General features: G+C 40.2%; 1 protein-coding gene and 1 pseudogene across 1 annotated transcript; both read right to left on the reverse strand.

The window, feature by feature from the left end:
- Positions 1-248: 248 nt before the first annotated feature.
- LOC146915060 (uncharacterized) lies at positions 249-5,745 on the reverse strand. The gene is made up of 3 exons (XM_085721219.1): positions 5,683-5,745; positions 3,367-4,666; positions 249-385 (listed from the first exon to the last, which is right to left on the reverse strand). Exons 1-3 carry the CDS (start codon positions 5,743-5,745, stop codon positions 249-251), a joined length of 1,500 nt encoding a protein of 499 aa, XP_085577345.1.
- Positions 5,746-6,023: 278 nt separating this feature from the next.
- On the reverse strand, positions 6,024-9,383 carry LOC146915061 (uncharacterized; annotated as a pseudogene).
- Between the last annotated feature and the right edge of the window lie 10,683 nt (positions 9,384-20,066).

The following is a 20,066-nucleotide window of genomic DNA, read 5'->3' on the forward strand; positions in this document are numbered from 1 at the left end:
TACAGCAGAGTAAAATATCAGAGTAAACAGTAGCAAATTAGCAGTCTCTCAAAGGTCAAAGACACATATCAGAGATAAAAACATTTTGAGCAAATAATTTTAGGTCCAAAATTAGGATATAACAGCTGCCCCTATTTAAGTTTCTTTGTCCGGAGAGTCACAAGACGAAGTCTTTGTTTGATGGGACGAAGATGCTTAAATATCAGACATGACGTTATTTTTGGACATAAAAATATGCTTTCACATTTTTAACTATCAATGCCATGCAATATTTCAATTATGAATGCAAGACGAGCAAAACCGGAGTCTACAGGATATGTCATACCACCAGGGGATTGACTGACATCAAGGTAGACAGAACGGGCAACAAACAAGCAGGTACAAGCTGTTATTTGGAACGAACTAGCCACTTGACCGAGAATACAAACAAAAGATGGGTGCAAGCTGTTCTTTGGATCGAACCCGCTACTTGACCGGGGATACAAACAGAAGACAGGTACAAGTTGTTCTTTGAATCGAACTCGTCACTTGACCGGAAACAAAGACATATAGGCAGATATAAGTTGTTCTTTGGATCGACCTTGCTACTTGATCGAAAACACAAACAGATAGGCAGGTACAAGCTGTTCTTTGGATCGAACTTGCTACTTGACGGATTACAAAACACAAGATGGGTACAAACTGTTCTTTGGATCGAACTTGCTGCTTGACCGGAAACATAAGCATATAGGCAGGTGCAAGCTGTTCTTTGGATCGAACTGGTCGCTTGACCGATAACAAATTATATAGCGAGATACATTGGAAGTTTGATTTAACAAGATGCAAATTGAGAGTAGATTGACATTGACTTGATTTGGAGATAGCCATGACCACCATCGTTGGCCCAAAAAGACTTTCACAGAGATTTTAACACAGACATCAGTCTTGCAGGTAGAAACATGGCCAAGTAACATTGGCTCACAGAAATTTTCACAGGGGTTTTTACATAGACATTAGATTGAATTGGAAATTGAGATTGGAAATGCAACATGTATGTACGGTATATCAACTTTACCAATGCATGAGCACGTAGAATGCATGATTATGCATGTATGGATGCTTGGAAATGCATGATTGTTTGCAATTTGGCGGGATAGTTTCACAAAGACAGACAAAACATTGGAAGATTGGGCACGTAGTGGCTCGTGCCATATCATATACATTTGGAAATCCTCCTTGGAGAGATCGACGTTGAGACCATGGCTGAGGGCAATATATTACATCACATATGCAAAACTTGCAGAAGAGGGAACCTTGGAAGATTCTTTGATACCGATCGCCATTGCTAGGCGCGTCAGTGCTGGGTAAACATTGGATGTTCGCATCTGTGGTCAATGCTTTTAATATCATTTTTCATTTTCCATTTCTCATTCCCATTTTTTGCCTGAAACGCCCTTTCGGGTTTTCGATCCACCAGGAACACATTCTTCTCATTGCCCCATTTTTGCCTGAATTGCCTTCACAGGTTGTCAATCCAGCGGGGTGCTCATTTTTGCCTAAGCCGCCCTTTCGGGTTTTCGACTTAGCGAGCCTTTCATTTTCATTTTTTCATTTTTCATTCTCATTCTGTTTTTTCATTCTTGCCATTGACCACAAATCGCCCTGGGGAACAACCTGCTTGCACCATGTATTGAAATAGACATTGACACTCAGTTGTTCATGCATGTTTCACTTAAATGTACCCTGTTGCTCAGGTCTGCTTTCAAAATAAACAGAAAAAAGGTTTTTCAACTTTCAAAAATCTTTGTTTCAGACATTGGCTTAATCAAATGGAAAGAAAGTATTTTGTACATAGCATTGGAAGTTGAAGGAAAGTAGAATTTCAAAAAAAAAAAAAAAAGCACAGGCTCAAATTGATGTAGAGGAGTGAAAATTAGCCAAGGGCATAACTCCACGGATTTACAAAGCTTGGAAAATGGTAATTTTATTGGTTGGTGGTACATTGAGCACGATGACCCCTACATTTCATAGAAATTTTGAATTTACCGGTACAGAAGCTTCTGATGAAGACAATCGTTGACAGTTGCAGATGCCCCAAGGAGTGATGGTGATTTGTCAGATATAGTTACTTGTCTTTTCATTTTCAATCTCATTTTTGCATGAACCGCCCTTTAGGGTTTTCGGTTCATCGAGACGCTCATTTTTGCCTGAGCTGCGTACAATCTCAGCGAGCTTTTTCATTTTCATTTCATTTTTTTTTGTCCCTAACTTTTTCCTGATCTCCCTTTCGGGTTTTCGATCCACCGGGAAGCGTATTTTTGCCTAGGCCGCCCTTTCGGGTTTTCGACCTACCACGCTGTTCTTTTCATTTTTAGACAAAGTATTTCTTGAATATATCGGCATTTACAGGGTTTGGAAGCACACCACCAGAGAAAGCCTTCTTGACAACATAAGGGCCTTCATAGTTCGGTGTCTACTTGCCCCTGGGGTCGGGTTGCTGACTTATCTTTCTCTTCAATACAAGTTCGCCTTCCTTGGATTCATGAGGTCGGACTTTCTTGTCAAAAGCACTCTTCATTCGTACTTGATACAACTGTCCATGAGCCATAGCATCCATGCGTTTTTCTTCAATCAGATTCAACTGATCATACCTACTTTGACACCATTCAGCCTCAGTTAATTTTTCTTCCATGATCACACGAAGAGATGGAATCTCCACTTCCAGAGGGAGAACTGCTTCCATACCATATACAAGAGAGAAAGGAGTTGCCCCGGTTGAACTACGCACCGTAGTACGGTAACCATGCAGGGCAAACGGCAGCATCTCATGCCAGTCTTTGTAGGTAGTGACCATTTTTTGAACAATCTTCTTGATGTTCTTATAAGCGGCCTCAACTGCACCATTCATCTGAGGTCTATAAGGAGAAGAGTTGTGATGTTCAATCTTGAATTCTTCGCATAAAGCTTGCATCATGTTATTGTTCAGATTGGAACCATTGTTAGTGATGATCTTACTGGGAACACCGTATCGACAGATGATGTTAATCTTGATAAACTTCACTACTACTTGCTTGGTCACATTCGCATAGGAAGCAGCTTCAACCCACTTGGTGAAGTAGTCAATTGCCACTAGAATGAAACGATGTCCATTAGAAGCTTTTGGTTCGATTCTTCAGATTATGTCAATGCCCCACATAGAGAAAGGCCATGGGGAAGAGATAACATTGAGAGCATGTGGAGGCACATGAATCTTGTCAGCATAGATTTGACATTTGTGGCATCTCTTGGCATGTTTGTAGCAGTCGTGTTCCATAGTCATCCAGTAATAGCCGGCTCTTAACAGTTTTATTGACATAGTGTGGCCCGTAGCATGGGTTCCGAAGGTACCGTCATGGACGTCATGCATCAATTTCTCAGCTTCTTGTTTATCATCGCATCTCAACAGGACCATGTCATAGTTCCTCTTGTATAGGGTTTCTCCATCCAGAAGGAATCTACTAGCCAATCTTCTCAGGGTCTTTTTATCTTTGTTGGAAGCACCAGGCGGATATTCGTGATTCTGCAAGAACCGTTTGATGTCATAGTACCAAGGCTTTCCATCACTCACATCTTCATTAGCCTGACTAGGCACTTTTTCAATAGTAAACACATGAGCAGGTCTATCAAGCCGTTGCACCTTGATTATGGGCACATCATTCCAGTGGTTCACACGAAACATGGAAGACAAAGTAACAAGGGCATCAGCCATCTGGTTTTCGTCCCGAGGGATATGGTGTAGCTCAACCTTCGTGAAGTATGTCAACAGCCGTCTTACATAGTCACGGTAAGGAATCAGCTTCTCATGATGGGTCTCCCATTCACCTTTTATCTGATTAATGACAAGTGCAGAATCTCCGTAGATGTCAAGACACTTGATCCTCAGGTCAATTGCTTCTTCAATTCCCAAGATGCATGATTCATACTCAGCCATGTTATTTGTGCATTCAAAAGTTATCCGAACATTAAAAGGAATGTGATGCCCCTGCGGAGTTATAACAACGGCCCCAATCCCTTTACCATAAGCATTGACAGCACCATCAAATACCAACCCCCATTTGCTATTGGGATCTGGCCCTTCACCAATCAGTGGTTCCTCACAGTCCTTTGCCTTTAGATACATAATCTCTTCATCAGGGAACTCAAGCTTGATCAGCTGGTACTCATCCAGAGGTTGACAAGCAAGGTGTTCAGCGAGGATGCTTCCTTTGATCGCCTTTTGAGCTTTATACACAATATCATATTCAGACAACAACATTTGCCAACGCGCAATCTTTCCAGTAACAGCAGGCTTTTCGAAGATGTACTTGACTGGATCCATTCGGGATATCAACCAAGTTGTATGATTCACCATATAATGACGCAGGCGTTTGGCAGCCCAAACTAAAGCGCAACATGTCTTTTCAAGCATTGTATATCGAGTCTCACAGTCGGTGAATTTCTTGCTCAGATAGTAAATAACATGTTCTTTCTTTCTAGTCTCGTCTTGTTGACCGAGAACGCATCCCATGGATTCATCCAATACTGACAAGTACATAATCAAGGGCCTTCCTTCCACTGGCGGGACGAGGATAGGAGGTTCTAACAGGTATTCTTTAATGCTATCAAAAGCTTCCTGGCATTCATCATTCCATACAACGGGCTGATTCTTTCTGAGCAATTTGAAAATTGGTCAACAGGTAGCAGTCATGTGAGATATGAATCTAGATATGTAATTCAGGCGTCCGAGGAAGCCTCTGACCTGCTTTTCAGTTTGAGGGGCCGGCATCTCTCTGATGGCTAGGACTTTGTCAGGATCAACTTCGATGCCTCTTTGGCTGACAATGAAGCCTAACAGCTTTCCAGATCTTACACCGAATGTACATTTGTTGGGATTCAACCGCAGCTTATACTTTCTCAACCTTTCAAACATCTTTTTCAAGTATACAACATGCTGCTCTTCGTCACTTGATTTCACAATCATATCATTTACATATACTTTAATCTCTTTGTGAATCATATCATGAAACAGAGTAGTCATACCCCTTTGATAGGTAGCACCAGCATTTATCAAGCCGAAAGGCATTACTTTATAACAGAATGTTCCCCATGGAGTGATAAAGGACGTCTTTTCTCTATCTTCAGGCGACATCCGTATCTGGTTATAGCCAGAGAAACCATCCATAAAGGAGAACACTTTGGATTGAGCAGTACTGTCAACAAGCACATCAATATGAGGTAATGGGAAGTTATCTTTCAGACTGGCTTTATTCAAATCTCTGTAGTCAACACACATCCAAACTTTCCCATCTTTCTTTGGCACCGGGACGATATTGGCAATCCACTCAGGATATTCAGCTGTCATGAGGAAATCTGCATCAATTTGCTTTTGCACCTCGGCCTTGATCTTAAGAGCCATGTCTGGATGAGACCTTCTCAATTTTTGCTTGACAGGAGGGCATTCAGGTCTTGTTGGTATCCGATGCTCCACAATCTTGGGATCTAGACCCGGCATGTCTTCATAGGACCATGCAAAAACATCTGGATAATCATGGAGAAGCTGAGTAATCTTCTTTTTCACTTCTGGCTCAAGTGCAGCATCGATTTTGATCTCTCGCTTGTTTTCTTTAGTGCCCAGATTGATGAGCTCAATCTTTTCCTGGTGAGGCTGAATGGTTCTTCTTTCTTGCTCAAGCAGTCGAACGATCTCACATGGTATCTCTTCATCACCTTCTTCATCTTCAGCTTCATATACAGGGAATTCAAAATTTGGAGGAATCGTAGGGTCACTGTGCTCAACAGGTTTATTATGGTTCAATCTACATAATATGATTGGGATGATTTTAGAAAAAGATTTTTCATGCAGATTTTTGAAATTAATAAGAAAATAAAGATGTTTTGGTTTTTTCTGGCATTACCATTATTTCCAAGAAAAAGGCACTAAAAAGTAAAAATCAAAGAGTCGCGGAAAAAACGACAATTTTTATTGCTAACGGCAATGCAGAAACAAACATGCCCTTACAAATACATCACTTTTGCCTTGGGCAGAGCGAAAGGATTGTTATTTTGAAAACAAAAACAAGCATGAGCAACAAGACACATAACATGGAGGCATGTATGATTAAAGGAATGTCAATGGCCTCCCAATTTCTCACAGTGGCTCCTGGTACAACAAACACAGGCACATAACTACTTTCAGTGGCATCTTCGGTAATAGCATTGATAAATCCAACACTATAGAAGGTTCCTGTTGAAACGCCTGAAGTCGGGGAGAAGCCAAGGCCCTCTTTGCGCTTATCTTCCAGAATCTGTATCACTTTGCCCCAGCCGGCAGCTTGCCCTTCTTGAACAGCTTTCTGGGCGTCTTTTAATGAGGCCATAGTAGCACTAGCTCTCCGAGGCTCTGCACTTTCAATAGTCAAGCCCTGAAATAATGTCCCTTCAGCGGATCCTACTTCAACACAAGAGAAAGATGACACTTGACTAACCAGATACGCTTCTTCACCATGTACAGTGACAAGCTTACCATTCCTCACAAACTTGAGCTTTTGATGCAGAGTGGAAGTTACTGCCCCAGCATCGTGAATCCACGGCCTTCCGAGGAGGCAACTGTAAGATGCGTTGATGTCCATGATTTGGAAAGTGACCTGGAACGTTTCTGGACCAGTGGTAATTGGCAGATCTACCTCCCCAAGAACATTCTTACGAGATCCGTCAAAAGCCTTAACCAAATAACTGCTTTCCCTCAGAGAAATTCCTTGAGGGCTCAACTGTCTCAGTGTAGACTTGGGCATTACATTTAAGGTTGATCCAGTGTCCACCAACACATTGGATATCATGTCAGACTTACAGTGCACTGAGATATGTAAAGCCCAGTTGTGGTACTTCCCTGCTTCGGGGAGTTCATCGTCACTAAACCACAAGTTATTACAAGCCGTAATGTTACCCACTATTCCATCGAACTGATCCACGGAGACCTCATGATCAACATAGGCCTGTTCCAACACTTTCATCAACACTTTCCTGTGGGCTTTCGAGCTCAGGAGCAACGACAAGATGGATATTTTTGACGGAGTTTGCAGCAGCTGGTCTACAATCTTATAATCGCTCTTTTTAATAAGCCTCAAAATCTCGTCCAAATTGGATTCTTCGATAGACTGGACCGATGGGCTGGCACTCTTGTCAACAGGGGGAGCAACTGGTGGAGTTACTGTGGCAGCAGGTGTAATAACCTTCTTCTAGAACAAGGGCGGACGGACCCTTCCATTCCTCAGAGTTGTAGTTTCTTCAGCAATGTTACTAACGATAGCTGGGGATACCAGAGGCACTTCTACTCCATTCTCAATCATAGTTGCATCATACTTGTAAGGGACGGCTTTGGTAGAGGCATAAGGCACTGGACCAGATAGTCTGATCACCAAGGGCTCGACATTCCTTGTCTGAGGTACACTCTTGGCAGGGAAATCATGAAACATTGGCACAATCATGCAAACGTCGCTGGAAACTAAGTGCTTGTTGTCCATTAGGCTCTGTATGTCATCCTGCACTGTGCAACAGCCCATAGGATTCTGGAGACACTCTGGACAGGAAGCATGATCATGATTAAACAAGGAAGCTTGGCAGAGCTTGACATGTAGCGGCACCAAAGGAGTAGCAACATTACAGACATCTAAAGCGGGAGCTTCTCGAGGAACCCGAGATGTTTCAACCTTATCAAGAGCACAGATTCCTTCGAAAGCCTCAATCATGTTAACAGCCGCATGGTTTGGAAGTGGATTGTCAAGAACGTGCGGGACACTATTTTCAAAAGTCAACTGTCCTCTGTCTATTAGATCCTTTACAACGTACTTCAGAGCATAGCAACCTTCAACATCATGGCCTTGAGCGCCCTGATGGAATTCACATTTGAGATCATGTTGAAACTTGGGAGGCAATGGCATAGGCGGAGGCTTGCCTGGCCTGGTGGCGCAATGTCCTTTAGCAAGTAGGGTTGGGAGTAGATCAGCATACCGCATCGGTATCGGTGGAAAATAAGGCTTGGGCCGAGGGCCCTGTTGTTGCGGCTGTTGCTGTTGAGCAGGAGGCTGTTGTTGTACCTGCTGAGTAATGGCATTAACGGGCACTGGTGGTTGACCCGGTGGCAGAGGATATTGCTGGTAGTACGGTGGGAAGAAAGGATGTTGAGAGTACTGCATGTATTGGTAGGGTAGAGGTAACTGAGCAGCATTAATAGGAGTGACAACAGCTGCAGACTGACTACCAGATACCACCCCTACCTCGGATTCCTTCTTCTTAAGGTGGCTGTTACCATACTTCTTCGGCGCACTAGCTGAGGATTCACCTTTTTCAAGAATAATGATGCCTTCTCTGACAGCATCCTCTAGACGAGTTCCCATGGCAACCATATCAGAGAAGTTATTTGGTGCAGAGACTATCATTCTTTCAACATATTCCTTCTCCAAAGTTTTCAGGAATGTCTGTGTCAATTCTTCCTCATCAAGGAGAGGAGAAATACGGGCGGCTGCCCCTCTCCATCTCTGAGCATATTCACAGAAAGTTTTGTCCGTCTTCTGAGACAAAGACTTAAGAGAATCCCTATTCGGCTTCAAACGGGTGTTAAACCCATAATGATTTTCAAAAGCAGTAGCGAGTTCCTCAAAAGTATGGATATTATCTTTGCTCAAGCTAGTGTACCAGTCTGCCGCATCTTCTGTCAGACTGTCCTGGAAGCAGTGGATCATCAGTGCATCATTGTCTGTGTAGTTGGCCATCTTCCAGACGTACCTAATGACGTGGCTATGTGGACAAGAAAACCCATTGTATTTGTCGAAATCTGGCCCTTTGAACTTCTTAGGAACCTCAAACCGGGATACCAGGCATAAATCACAAGCCTTAGCAGAAACACCATTCCCACGGCTAGCTTTGACCTCACGGAGCTCTCCAGCTAGCTCTCTTAATTGTTCTCTCATAGCCTCCACTATAGGGTCATGTCCACGCGGAGTGTCAACATCGATTACCTGAGGCACAATATGTACAACAGGATCAGCAACAACAGTAGTCACGTTAGGCATAGAGGTATTCGCAGAAGCAAAGGTTGTTGCAGGAATCTGTCCTTGATTGGCAATACCAGAAATACCGGCTGCAGTGTTAGGAGCATAGAAAGCTGAAAGTCCATAAGGGCGCCCATTGGGCATAACAAACCGAGCATCAGAAGCCACTGTGGACAATGGGATGGATGGAATCCTTTCAGTAGTAGCCGGAATGGACGTGGCCGGTTGTTCTTGTGCAGCCATCAAGGTAGACATAGTGTCATGAGCCTTGGCCAAGTCTTCTTTCATAGCAGCCAATTCGGCGCGGAGCTGAGCATTCTTTTCTTCGAAATTAGCCATGTGTCTCCTTCTATATGGTCTGGTTTGATGAACTCTGGTCGATTGGTAAATCTTACGAGCACGAGCCACCTTTCAGACTACGGCAGAAGAACCAGGAGGTAATGAGCACGAGGGAAGTTTTTTTTCGGTGACCAATGTATGATGCACATGATGCATGATAGGTATAGATGCATATGCCAAAAAGACTCTTTTTGTGTCATCGAAGGGTTTTTTAGACAAATTAGGACTTTTGTAAACATTACTACACAACAATTAACACAAACGAGTAAAACAACAACCAACATATAGTTTTACAGGATGATTCCATTTGAAATGCCAAGCCAAAGGGATAGACTTTGAAATGTAAACAACATACACAACAACTGGAAACACCGACAGGGAAACAGGAATCCTCAAGCATAGGAAGTAGAAGGATCATCTTCAGGCTCAGACTCAGACTCATAGCTGCAATATCGGGCATAGAAGTTACGGGCACCCCTAGCCCTCTTGGAATCCCTCATAAGCATTTCATCCTTCTCTTCAATTTCCTTTCTAGCCTTAGCCAACTCCTTCTTCAACATCGAAACCTCCTGAGTCTTTTGCTCATCTTTTCCATCCAAAGTCATGATCAGATTCTCAGCATCATAGTATCTAGCCTTCCACTGATGCTTCTCTCGGCTCTCCATAGCTAGATGCTCCTGATACATCTCTTGAGTAGGCAGAGGTAGAGGCAAAGGCATGGATGGAATAGATCAGACACATATCTCATGGCGGGATAAGGCATGCCGATCTTCTCAGCCCGGTTTATTACCCATTGGGTATAGGCCTCATGAGCAATACCGGACCTCACACCCATATGCTTCACATCTTTCTTCCGAATCTTGGACCAAGCCTCTGTGAAATCTTCTCTTATTCCTGTAGGAGCATTGGAGTAATGGAAGAAATAAGGAGATGTTGCAAGATAGATGGGCTTATCTTCCATCGGGCAACCAAATTATCACAAGGAGAGCTCCGGGTTATAGTTGATTCCACCCTGGGTACCAAGAAGAGGTACATTAAGAAACTTTCCACCACCGATGATAATTTCTTTGGCCTTAGCGGTGGGAGTGAGCCAAACTACTTCGTTAGGGGTGAGAGCCATAATCCGCTGTGAAATAGTCCAATTCTCTGGATTAGCATGGAAAGACCTCGGAAGGTGCGAAATAAACCACCTGTATAGAAGAGGCACACAGCAAAGAATGTAACCGCGACCCTTGACAGATCGGTCGTGAATAACATGGTATGTGTCAGCCAGCAAAGTAGGAACCGGATTCTTGGAGCGGAAGATCATAATAGCATTCATATCCACAAAGTTGTCAAGATTTGGAAAAAGGATAAGCCCATAGATGAGTAGTGCAAGAATAGCCTCAAGAGTGTCCTGACAAGTAGTTTTGAGATTGGCTTTCTCAGGTAGATATTTCGAAGTGAACCCTTGGATGTGAGACGTAGTGACGAGATTCTTGGAAACATCGGAAGTCTTGAGATAGAGATCACGGCCAATAGCCAAAGGAATAGGAGGATGCTCAAGACCAGTGAAGAGTGTCCCTTCGGCTATAGATAAACCTGTCAAGGAGGAATAAGCCTCAAGAGTAGGTACCAACTGAAAGTCAGGAAACGTGAAGCACCGATAATCCCGATCATAGAATTGCACTTGAGTATGCACAAGCTTCTCTTCCACATTAGTCCGGAGAAGACTAAGTAAGTCCCCATAACGGCGTCGGAAATCGGTCGGATCCTCGATCTTGAGTGTCAAATCTCTCAAGCTAGCCAAATCAACCTTCATGAACTTATAGGACTTAGTCTTCCCCATTCCTACAATGTTTACAAATTCAATTTGTCTAAGCCCTTCGATAAATGCATGGAAAAAAGTTTATGCATGTATGCATGTATGCATGATCACATTCAAGTACGGAGAGAACATGGTGGGTCAAGATTTAAAGTCAAGGAGTCATGGGTGGACACGGTGTCCGGTGATACTAGGGTTTTGGGTAATAGTAACCGGGTTCTAAAAAGGTTCCCAAGTCGTAACCTCTCTTACGCATATCATGGTGTCACGAGACAAACACTCGTCCATGATTATTCGCAAGAAGGTCTAATTTGAGTGTAGTATCGCGTGACGACTAAAACTCGAGGCGACACTCGGTTTAGCCACCACACTACATCTTAGAAAAGGCCATGGATGGGTTTGGTTATCTACGGTCCATAGCGTCATAGAACAATTGGAAGCAAAGTGCCTAAACGCGACAAACACACACTGACAACATTACCTCCAAAATGTCTCAGCTATGTGGGATTGATCGCATAACCCAATACACGAGGCAACCCTCGGATTGAATTGTCGATTATATCCCCCTAATCCTAAGTTCACTCAGCCCGGGTGTAGGACTATAATTTTCTCACCCTCACACGTTTGCAAAAATTTAAACAAGTAAGCAAGTATAGCAAGAAATAAGTAAAGCGTAAGCATAGGAAATAAAGACTAGGCGTAACTCTCAAATCTCCCCAGTGAAGTCGCAGCTGTTTTATCTTGGTTTTTCGGGTGTCAATCATTGATTAAGCTTGGACCTTTTTAACCTTTGATATCTCCATTTTTGCTTGGGAAGGGCAAAATGAGGAAAAAACCCTTGAGAATCGAGGTTCGGGAGTTGTTTTCGTTATAGGAAGGTGTTAGGCACCCATAACGACTATAGTATCCTACAGGAACCGTCTTTACTTTCTACACCTAACACTTTACTTTTATATGCTATTTATTGAAAACGTTATTCACACCTAAAGGTTTGCTAGGTTAAGAATTGGAGGAAGAAGAATGTGTTTGGATTTTTGTTTTATTTGATTTGGAGGAGTGTTGGCTCCTTGCCTACGTACCCTTTTAAGGGATCAAAACCAATCGTAGTTCACTTCCAAAAAAGAGTTTTTGTTTTCATTGGTTGAATTTTAATTTTGAAAATGGATTTTTCAAGAAAGGAAAGGAGAGACCTCGAGGGCATAAGACTTTGGAAAACGAGAGGTGTGATTAGTTATTTTGCAAGAAAAAGTCTAAGTATGATTAAAATTCATTGAAGTTCTTGTTTAACAAAATAAAAAGGAAAAGGGAGGGGTTTTGACTCCTATTTTTTTGAGAAAAGATTTTCAAGTGAGATTGTTCACATTTTTTTGAAAATGAATTTTTGTCTAGGTTTCAAATTCCTAAGCATACATCTAAAGCATACATTCCCTAAGCATACATCTAAAGCATACACGTGATGTGTGTGCGTGTGTCGGTGAGTGTCGGTGTGCATGTTTAGAGTCCATTGTCCTTTTACATCATTGGCCTAAATACACACTACTATCCTTGCGAGAACTTAATCTTGCACCAAAAAATGAACCGTAAAGAGATAAAGTGCGAGAAATTAAGGTGTGGAAAAGGGTGGAGTATGAGATGCTAATGTGACCCATGAAACATGAAACAAAAGGGTTAGTAGCACATGATATAATAACAAGAGATAAAGCAAGTAAAACCACTATAACAAAAGTAAGAAAATCATCATAAACCCAAGCAAGAACAAAGTAAAAAAAATATGCCTAAAAATCATACCACAAAATGCCAAATTCACATGACTTATAATCCTCATAATCCAATACATTTTCAAAGGCATACATTTAGGTTTTGCAAAGAGGATCGAAGAAATGTGTCATAATAAGCATTTTTAGGAAGAAATTGGACATATCCTTCATTTATTATTCACAAACAAAACTTGTAAAACAAGTAACTAACCACAACATATTCACATACAGTAAAACACACCAAAACAGTAGTAATTTCATCACCAATTCACACACCACAAGTCACAAACATATATCAAGAATTGGACTCAAGATTATGCAAATTTTCACAAGATTTTAACATGAAATTTCACAAATAAGCAAAGGAAATATCACATCATTTTTTATCAATTTTTTAGTACAAAATGTCCACAAAAAGGCAACAAAATTAACAAGAAACACTCATGTTTTTTCGTAGAATTTTTTTAAAAGATTTTAGGCATGGCTGGGGGTGTAAAAAGCAAGACACAGAGTGCAAATAGCAAGAAAACAGAGAAAGCAACGAAATCCAGTACAAGATCAAGCCCAGGCCCAAACCTAATGGATGCGGATCACAGGGAAGCTCTCAACCATTGGATTGATCCGGATCCATCTTAACCTAGATCTAGCGGTTGAGAGGTGAAGGAGAGGTCTATAAAACCCTCCCCACACAGGTTTCCTCATTTTCCTCTTTTCTTTCTCTCTCTAACCTATTTCTAGCGAGAGAAGCTCTCGCCTCTCTCTTCTCACTGGTTTCCTCCCCTTCGCCGGTTTCTGGAAAGAAATGGCCGGGGAAGATGAAGATCGGCCGAGATCTTCATAGATCCGCCGGAATCTTCATCTTCTCCGGCGTGATTTCCAGTTTCCGGCAACACCTCAAACGACTCCGATCTTTTTAGTTCTAGACCCTAATCCACTTATTTTTTAAATACGAACACAAATATGAACTCAAAACTGGAAACTAAATGGTGAAACGTCGTAGATCTACATTTGAAAATTCGGTTTCAAATCTTTTCAATCTTTTTCAAAGTTTTTTGAAAGAACAAGTTCTGAGACTTGTTTATCTGCTTCAATTCACCGTTTATTTATTCTTACGAACCTTCGTTGAGCTTTTGCGATGAAAATGAAGAGGTTCTTTGTGATTAACTGGTTTTAGTCGGAGATTCGAATCAAAAGATCCTTAGGAAAGCTTCCAATTCTTCTGGTAAGTGCTTGAACCGGAAATAAATCGGTGATTCCTCCTTTTCCTCTTCTCTGGTTCGATCTTTCACCTTCGATCCCTCTTCTTCTTCTTCTCTAATTATTCTCTGTGATCGTGCTTGAGTTTGCCACTAACAGTGGTGGATTCGCACTTGAATTGCAGAAATAATGATTCGATGATGAAGATTCTTCAATGAATCACTGAGAATCACCACGAATTCATCGAATTTGGTCTTGAATTTGCATTCTGGAAATTTAGGGTTTCGAAATGTTCTTCACGTTCTTGGTGTTTCTCTGGATTTTGATCTTAACCGAATGGAGAGAGAAAATGGGGAAGTGTTTGTGATGTGGCGTGTGATCAATGGGATCTGTCTCTGACACATGTGATGAGATGGACATTATTTATAGGACAACTGTGAACCTTCTGAACCAATAGCAATGCGCCACCCATCCCTGGACTTGAGTGACTCGGCTTTGAATTTATTGGACCTGAGGACCTTTCTGCAAAATAAGAAACCTGAAGGACTAATCTGCAAATGGGGAAAAGGACTTAAAAATGCAATTATTAAAACTTGAGGACTAAAATGTAAAAAAAGTTAATAAAATTGGTTTTAACAAAGTAATTTGTAATAAAAGTAAAGTGAAACCAACAAAATAAAATCAACAAATGGACTAAAATGAAACAATTACAAAATGAGGTATTTTAAAATACCTCTTTGTCAAAATTTTGAGTGAAATGACCAAAATGCCCCTAGGGACTAAATTGACCCAAAATGACTCAAATGCAATTTTTGAAAGGTATCTTAACATGGAATTAAAACAAGAATTTATACAAACTAATTGGAAAGACTCAGAGACAATTTACAGGGACTAAAATGAGTTTGAATGCAGGAAATGACTAAAATACCCTTTTCATGAGTTTTGTAAATAGCATTGAGATAAAACGTAGAGAAAAATATGCAGTTGATCAGAGACAATTTCAAATAACTTGGAATGCAAGAAAAACCCTTTGGGTGGTTTCAAATGCAGGAAAACACAGACAAAATCACAATTGAAAATATCTTCAAACACAGACAGTAGAAATACGTAAATACAGTAGAGTAAAATATCAGAGTAAACAGTAGCAAATTGGCAGTCTCTCAAAGGTCAAAGACACATATCAGAGATAAAAACATTTTGAGCAAATATTTTTAGGTCCAAAATTAGGATATAACAGTCCTCACACACAAAAAAAACTCACATTTATTGTCTCTCACACACTCTCACACAGGGGTGGTACATTATGTGTATGGAGAAAAAGGTGTCCATGAAACATTATCCTATTGAGAACTGTCTGCGTCGGCGAGAAGAAAAGGGTTTATACGCTTCCAACGTGTCAAAAACCAATTAATTAATTTCTCTAAGAGAAAAAAATGAAGGAATTTTCTGATTTTTAAGGATGATTTTGATAATTGAAAAGTTATTCTAATTTTGAACATTTCCTAATGAGGGAAAATTTTCTGATTTTTTTTTTGAACAAATCAAAATGAGATATCAATAGAACCACAATGATTCATCCTGCACAAGGTGTGTAAAAGGAGAACCATCGGAAAGTATTTACAGAGTCAATATGCCACTAAAAAAACAGCGACATCAAGAACAACAGAAAAGAGAAAATTAGACCTGAACACCCAGACAAAAAGTTGGATGTTTCCACCAATCAGTAAAACTATAACAAAAGGAAGTTTGCTTAGATTTCAACCATAAGAACGTATAAAGCTTAACCTTTTCAATAAGTTCAACAGAAGTAGAGGTCGTGTTTTGCAATATACGGTGATTCCCTTCCTTCCATAAAACCCAAACTGTCGCAAACCAAATTGTCGTAAAAAATAAGTGGGAAGATCGTAACCACCCCGCCATCTTAGTAAATTGCATAAAGTGATGGCGTAAAAATAATGGCAATACCAAAGAGATGCCTAGCCAATTGAAAACATTATGAAATTCTGGCAGGCTAGCTTTCATGTGTTTTATACGATGTTATGATCAGAATGTCGAGTAAGATGCTTTAACATCGAGCTAGCAGAAAACAGACAGATCAAAGCAAATATAACATGTTGGAACAAAATGTGTTTAACAATGAACCTTAGATATTTTTGATGATAACAAGGTATTAAAAATTGTCAATTGGACTTGCTAATATTTGTTCAAGTGTACAGGACCATAGTTGAAAATTTACATCATACAAAGGTTCTGAAGAACAAAAGAGAGCTAAGAAATCAACAAAAAGGAAGCTTGAAAGCGTCTGAAGAAAAGTGCTCCTGAAGTCAAAAGTTCTCCTCAAGAAAAAGTGCTCCTGAAGATGATGACATCATCAGAAGTTGAAGTTCATCAGAAGTTATTTTTCAACAGAAGCTGAAGATCAACTGAATATGTAGAATTCAAGGATTCAAGAGTTGTTTCATGGATTGAAACTCGTCTAAAGATGGCAGAAGACTAGTGGAACTTTGCAACGGTCATTTCAAAAGTATTTGAAGGCATTTGCTTGCAAAAGGAACAAGAGTGTTGACATTGTACTATGTACGAACTGTACAACCACTTTATCCACTACTATGTTTTGTGTCTCTGCTACAAGACAAGATAACATCTCTAAATATACAACCAAGCCTACAGAAATGTTCCCTCTCAAGTGGAATGGATTTCAAATTGGTTCTTCATAGGACAATAACTAAATCAGGCAAGGAATCATTGGTGAAAGATCAAGTTTCAACAACGACTCTTTTTGGATGTGCTGGCACTTACAACGTTCATTTCACACCTCTATAAATATGAGTGAATACTTGAAGAATGAACAAGACTCGACAACATATTGAAAGCGCCTAAACTCTGTCAAATTTTTCAGCATCCAAAAGTTCACTTAGAATTTCTGTTCTTAAAGTCTTATCTTAGAAATTCAAGAATCTTAAAGAGTCTGCATCTGAATTGTATTGTGAACACCACTGATTGTATATCAAGTGTTCAACCTCAAACATTTTTCTTTGTAATCTTGTTTGTTTAGAAGTCTCTTGTAGTCGTGCTTGAGCAATTTGAAGTCTCTTGCAAGTTGTAGCAGTGAGTAGTTGTAATTTGACATTACATTTTTAGTGAAATCTCCTTGGAAATGCAAGGGGGACTGGACTACTTCCGGTTTGTGGAAGGAACCAGTATAATTACTTTGTGTATTTCTTCTTCTCTCTCTCTGTTTAATCTGCTGCATTTAGATCCTGATTATCACTTCAGAAGCAGTCTAACTTTGCTTTTGATCAGTGTGTTTCAGTTTAGGAGAAACGAAGAAAAATCAAACACAATTCAACCCCCTTCTTGTGTTTTTCTCATCATCAATTGGTATCTAGAGCCTTGGTCTGTTATCTTAACACTTAACAGTGTAACAAAAAAAGATCTGAGAAAAACATGTCTAGTGATACTTCTGTCTCTGGATCTGGACCTAATCATACTTCTGTTGCATATGATTATGGTGACAACAAGAAATCCAACTTTGGAAAGATTCCTACGTTCAATGGAGATGCTGAAGAATTTTCTTGGTGGAAAACCAACTTCTACAGCTATATCATGGGTTTAGATGAAGAACTATGGGATATTCTTGAAGATGGTGTTGGTGACTTGGTCCTTGATGAATAAGGAGATGTTGTTGATAGAAAGAAACACACTCCTGCTTTGAAGAAGCTTTACAAGAAGCATCATATTATCAGAGAAGCACTTGTCACTGCTATACCTAAAGCAGAATACATGAAGATGAGTGACAAGTCCACTGCTAAAGCAATGTTTGCTTCTCTCTGTTCTAACTATGAAGGCATCAAGAAGGTCAAAGAAGCAAAAACTCTTATGCTTGTACATCAGTATAAGTTGTTCAAGATGAAGGATGATGAAACTATTGATGATGAAGCAAACCTTAGTCTCTGGACTACAAATACTGAAGAAGAGTTATATTGCTTCTGATCATGTCAGCAAGATACTAAGAAGCTTGCCTGGTAGATGGAGACCTAAGGTCATTGCTATTGAGGAAGCTAAAGATTTAAACACTCTAAGTGTTGAAGATCTTGTCAGCTCTCTCAAAGTTCATGTCTTAATGAACATGAGCCTGCTAGAAAAAGTAAATCCATTGCTCTACCATCTAAAGGGAAGTCATCAAAACCTCTGAAGGTTGTTGAATCTGAAGAAGAGTTATCTGATGGAGACTCAAGTGAAGATCCTGCAGAGAAGATGTATATGCTCTCCAACAAGCTTGTGTATCTGGCAAGGAAGAACATGAAGTTTCTGAGCAAGAGAGGTGGTTACAAGAGCTCCAAGAAAGAAGATCAGAAGGGATGCTTCAACTGTAAGAAGCCTGGACATTTCATTACTAATTGCCCTGATCTTCAGAAGGAGAAGTCAAAGGAGAAGTCGAAGAAATCAAGTTTCAACACAAGGAAATTCATAAAGCAGATTAAGAAGAGTTTAATGGAAACCTGGGAAGATTTGGATAGTGAATCTGGATCTGAAAAGGAAGAAGCTGATGAAGATGCTAAGGTAGCTGTTGGGTTAGTGGCTGCTGAGACTTCAGAAGCAGATCCTGACTCAGACTCTGAAGATGAAAATGAGATAAGTCTAAGAGCAAAGGAAAAGCAAATATCATGGTACCTAGACAGCGGTTGCTCAAGGCATATGACAGGAGAGAAGTCTATGTTCCTCACCCTCACCATGAAAGAAGGAGGAAGTGTGAAGTTTGGAGGCAACCAGTCTGGCAAGATCATTGGTATGTGAACCATTGGTAATTCCTCTATCTCAATCAATAATGTGTGGTTGGTAGATGGTCTTGAACATAACCTTTTGAGCATTAGTCAATTTTGTGACAATGGTTATGATGTGATGTGTGAAAATACCAACTGTACTGTAATCAACAACGAAAACAAATATATAGTATTCAAGGGAAAGAGAATGGAGAATGTCTATAAAATTAATTTCTTTGAACTGGTTGATCAGAAGGTAATTTGTCTTCTGTCAATGAATGATGAGAAATGGATGTGGCACAGAAGGTTGGGACATGCTAACTAGAGATTAATCTCCAAGCTTAGTAAGTTACAACTTGTCAAAGGCCTACCAGACATTGACTATCATTCAGATGCACTCTGTGGTGCATGCCAGAAAGGAAAAATTGTGAAATCATCTTTTAAAACAAAAGACATTGTCTCCACCTCCACACCCATAGAATTACTCCATATTGATTTATTTGGACCAGTTAGCACTGCATCCTTATATGGAAGTAAATATGGATTGGTTATTGTTGATGATTACAACAGATGGACTTGGGTAAAATTCCTGAAAAATAAGGATGTTGCTTGTGATGTATTCATTAACTTATGCACACAAATACAGTCTGAAAAATAAATGAAAATTTTAAAAGACAGAAGTGATCATGGTGGAGAATTTGAAAATGAGCCATTTGAAATCTTTCGTGAAAAACTTGGAATTGTTCATGAATTCTCGTCTCCTAGAAATCCATAACAAAATGGGGTTGTAGAAAGAAAGAATAGAACTTTACAAGAAATGGCTAGAACCATGATCTATGAAAACAATCTGGCTAAACATTTCTGGGCAGAAGCAGTGAATACAACATGTTATGTCCAAAATAGAATCTATATCAGACCTATCTTGGAGAAAACAACATATGAATTCTTTAAAGGAAGAAGACCCAATATCTCTTACTTTCATCAATTTGGATGTACATGTTACATTCTAAATAACAAGCTCTACCTAAAGAAATTTGATGCCAAGGCCCAAAGAGGAATCTTCTTAGGTTACTCTGAAATGTCAAAGGCATACAAAGTGTATAATTCAGAAACACTTTGTGTTGAAGAATCAATGCACATTAAATTTGATGACAAAGAGCCT

The sequence above is a fragment of the Medicago sativa genome, chromosome 6 (assembly GCF_051527215.1).
Source record: "Medicago sativa cultivar Bolivia chromosome 6, Bolivia_mono, whole genome shotgun sequence".
In the NCBI taxonomy this organism is placed as follows: domain Eukaryota; kingdom Viridiplantae; phylum Streptophyta; class Magnoliopsida; order Fabales; family Fabaceae; genus Medicago; species Medicago sativa.

Bases quoted from the DNA above. Each gene is read 5' to 3' on its own strand.
- LOC146915060 (XM_085721219.1), bottom strand. From the start codon at position 5,745: ATGAAGCTGAAGATGAAGAAGGTGATGAAGAGATACCATGTGAGATCG. The intron at 4,667-5,682 runs AAGAAAGAAGAA...AAATTGCTCAGA, and splicing joins GATCGTTCGACTGCTTGAGC to AAGAATCAGCCCGTTGTATG. The intron at 386-3,366 runs GTACCTTCGGAA...TCCAAATAACAG, and splicing joins GATGCATGACGTCCATGACG to CTTGTACCTGCTTGTTTGTT.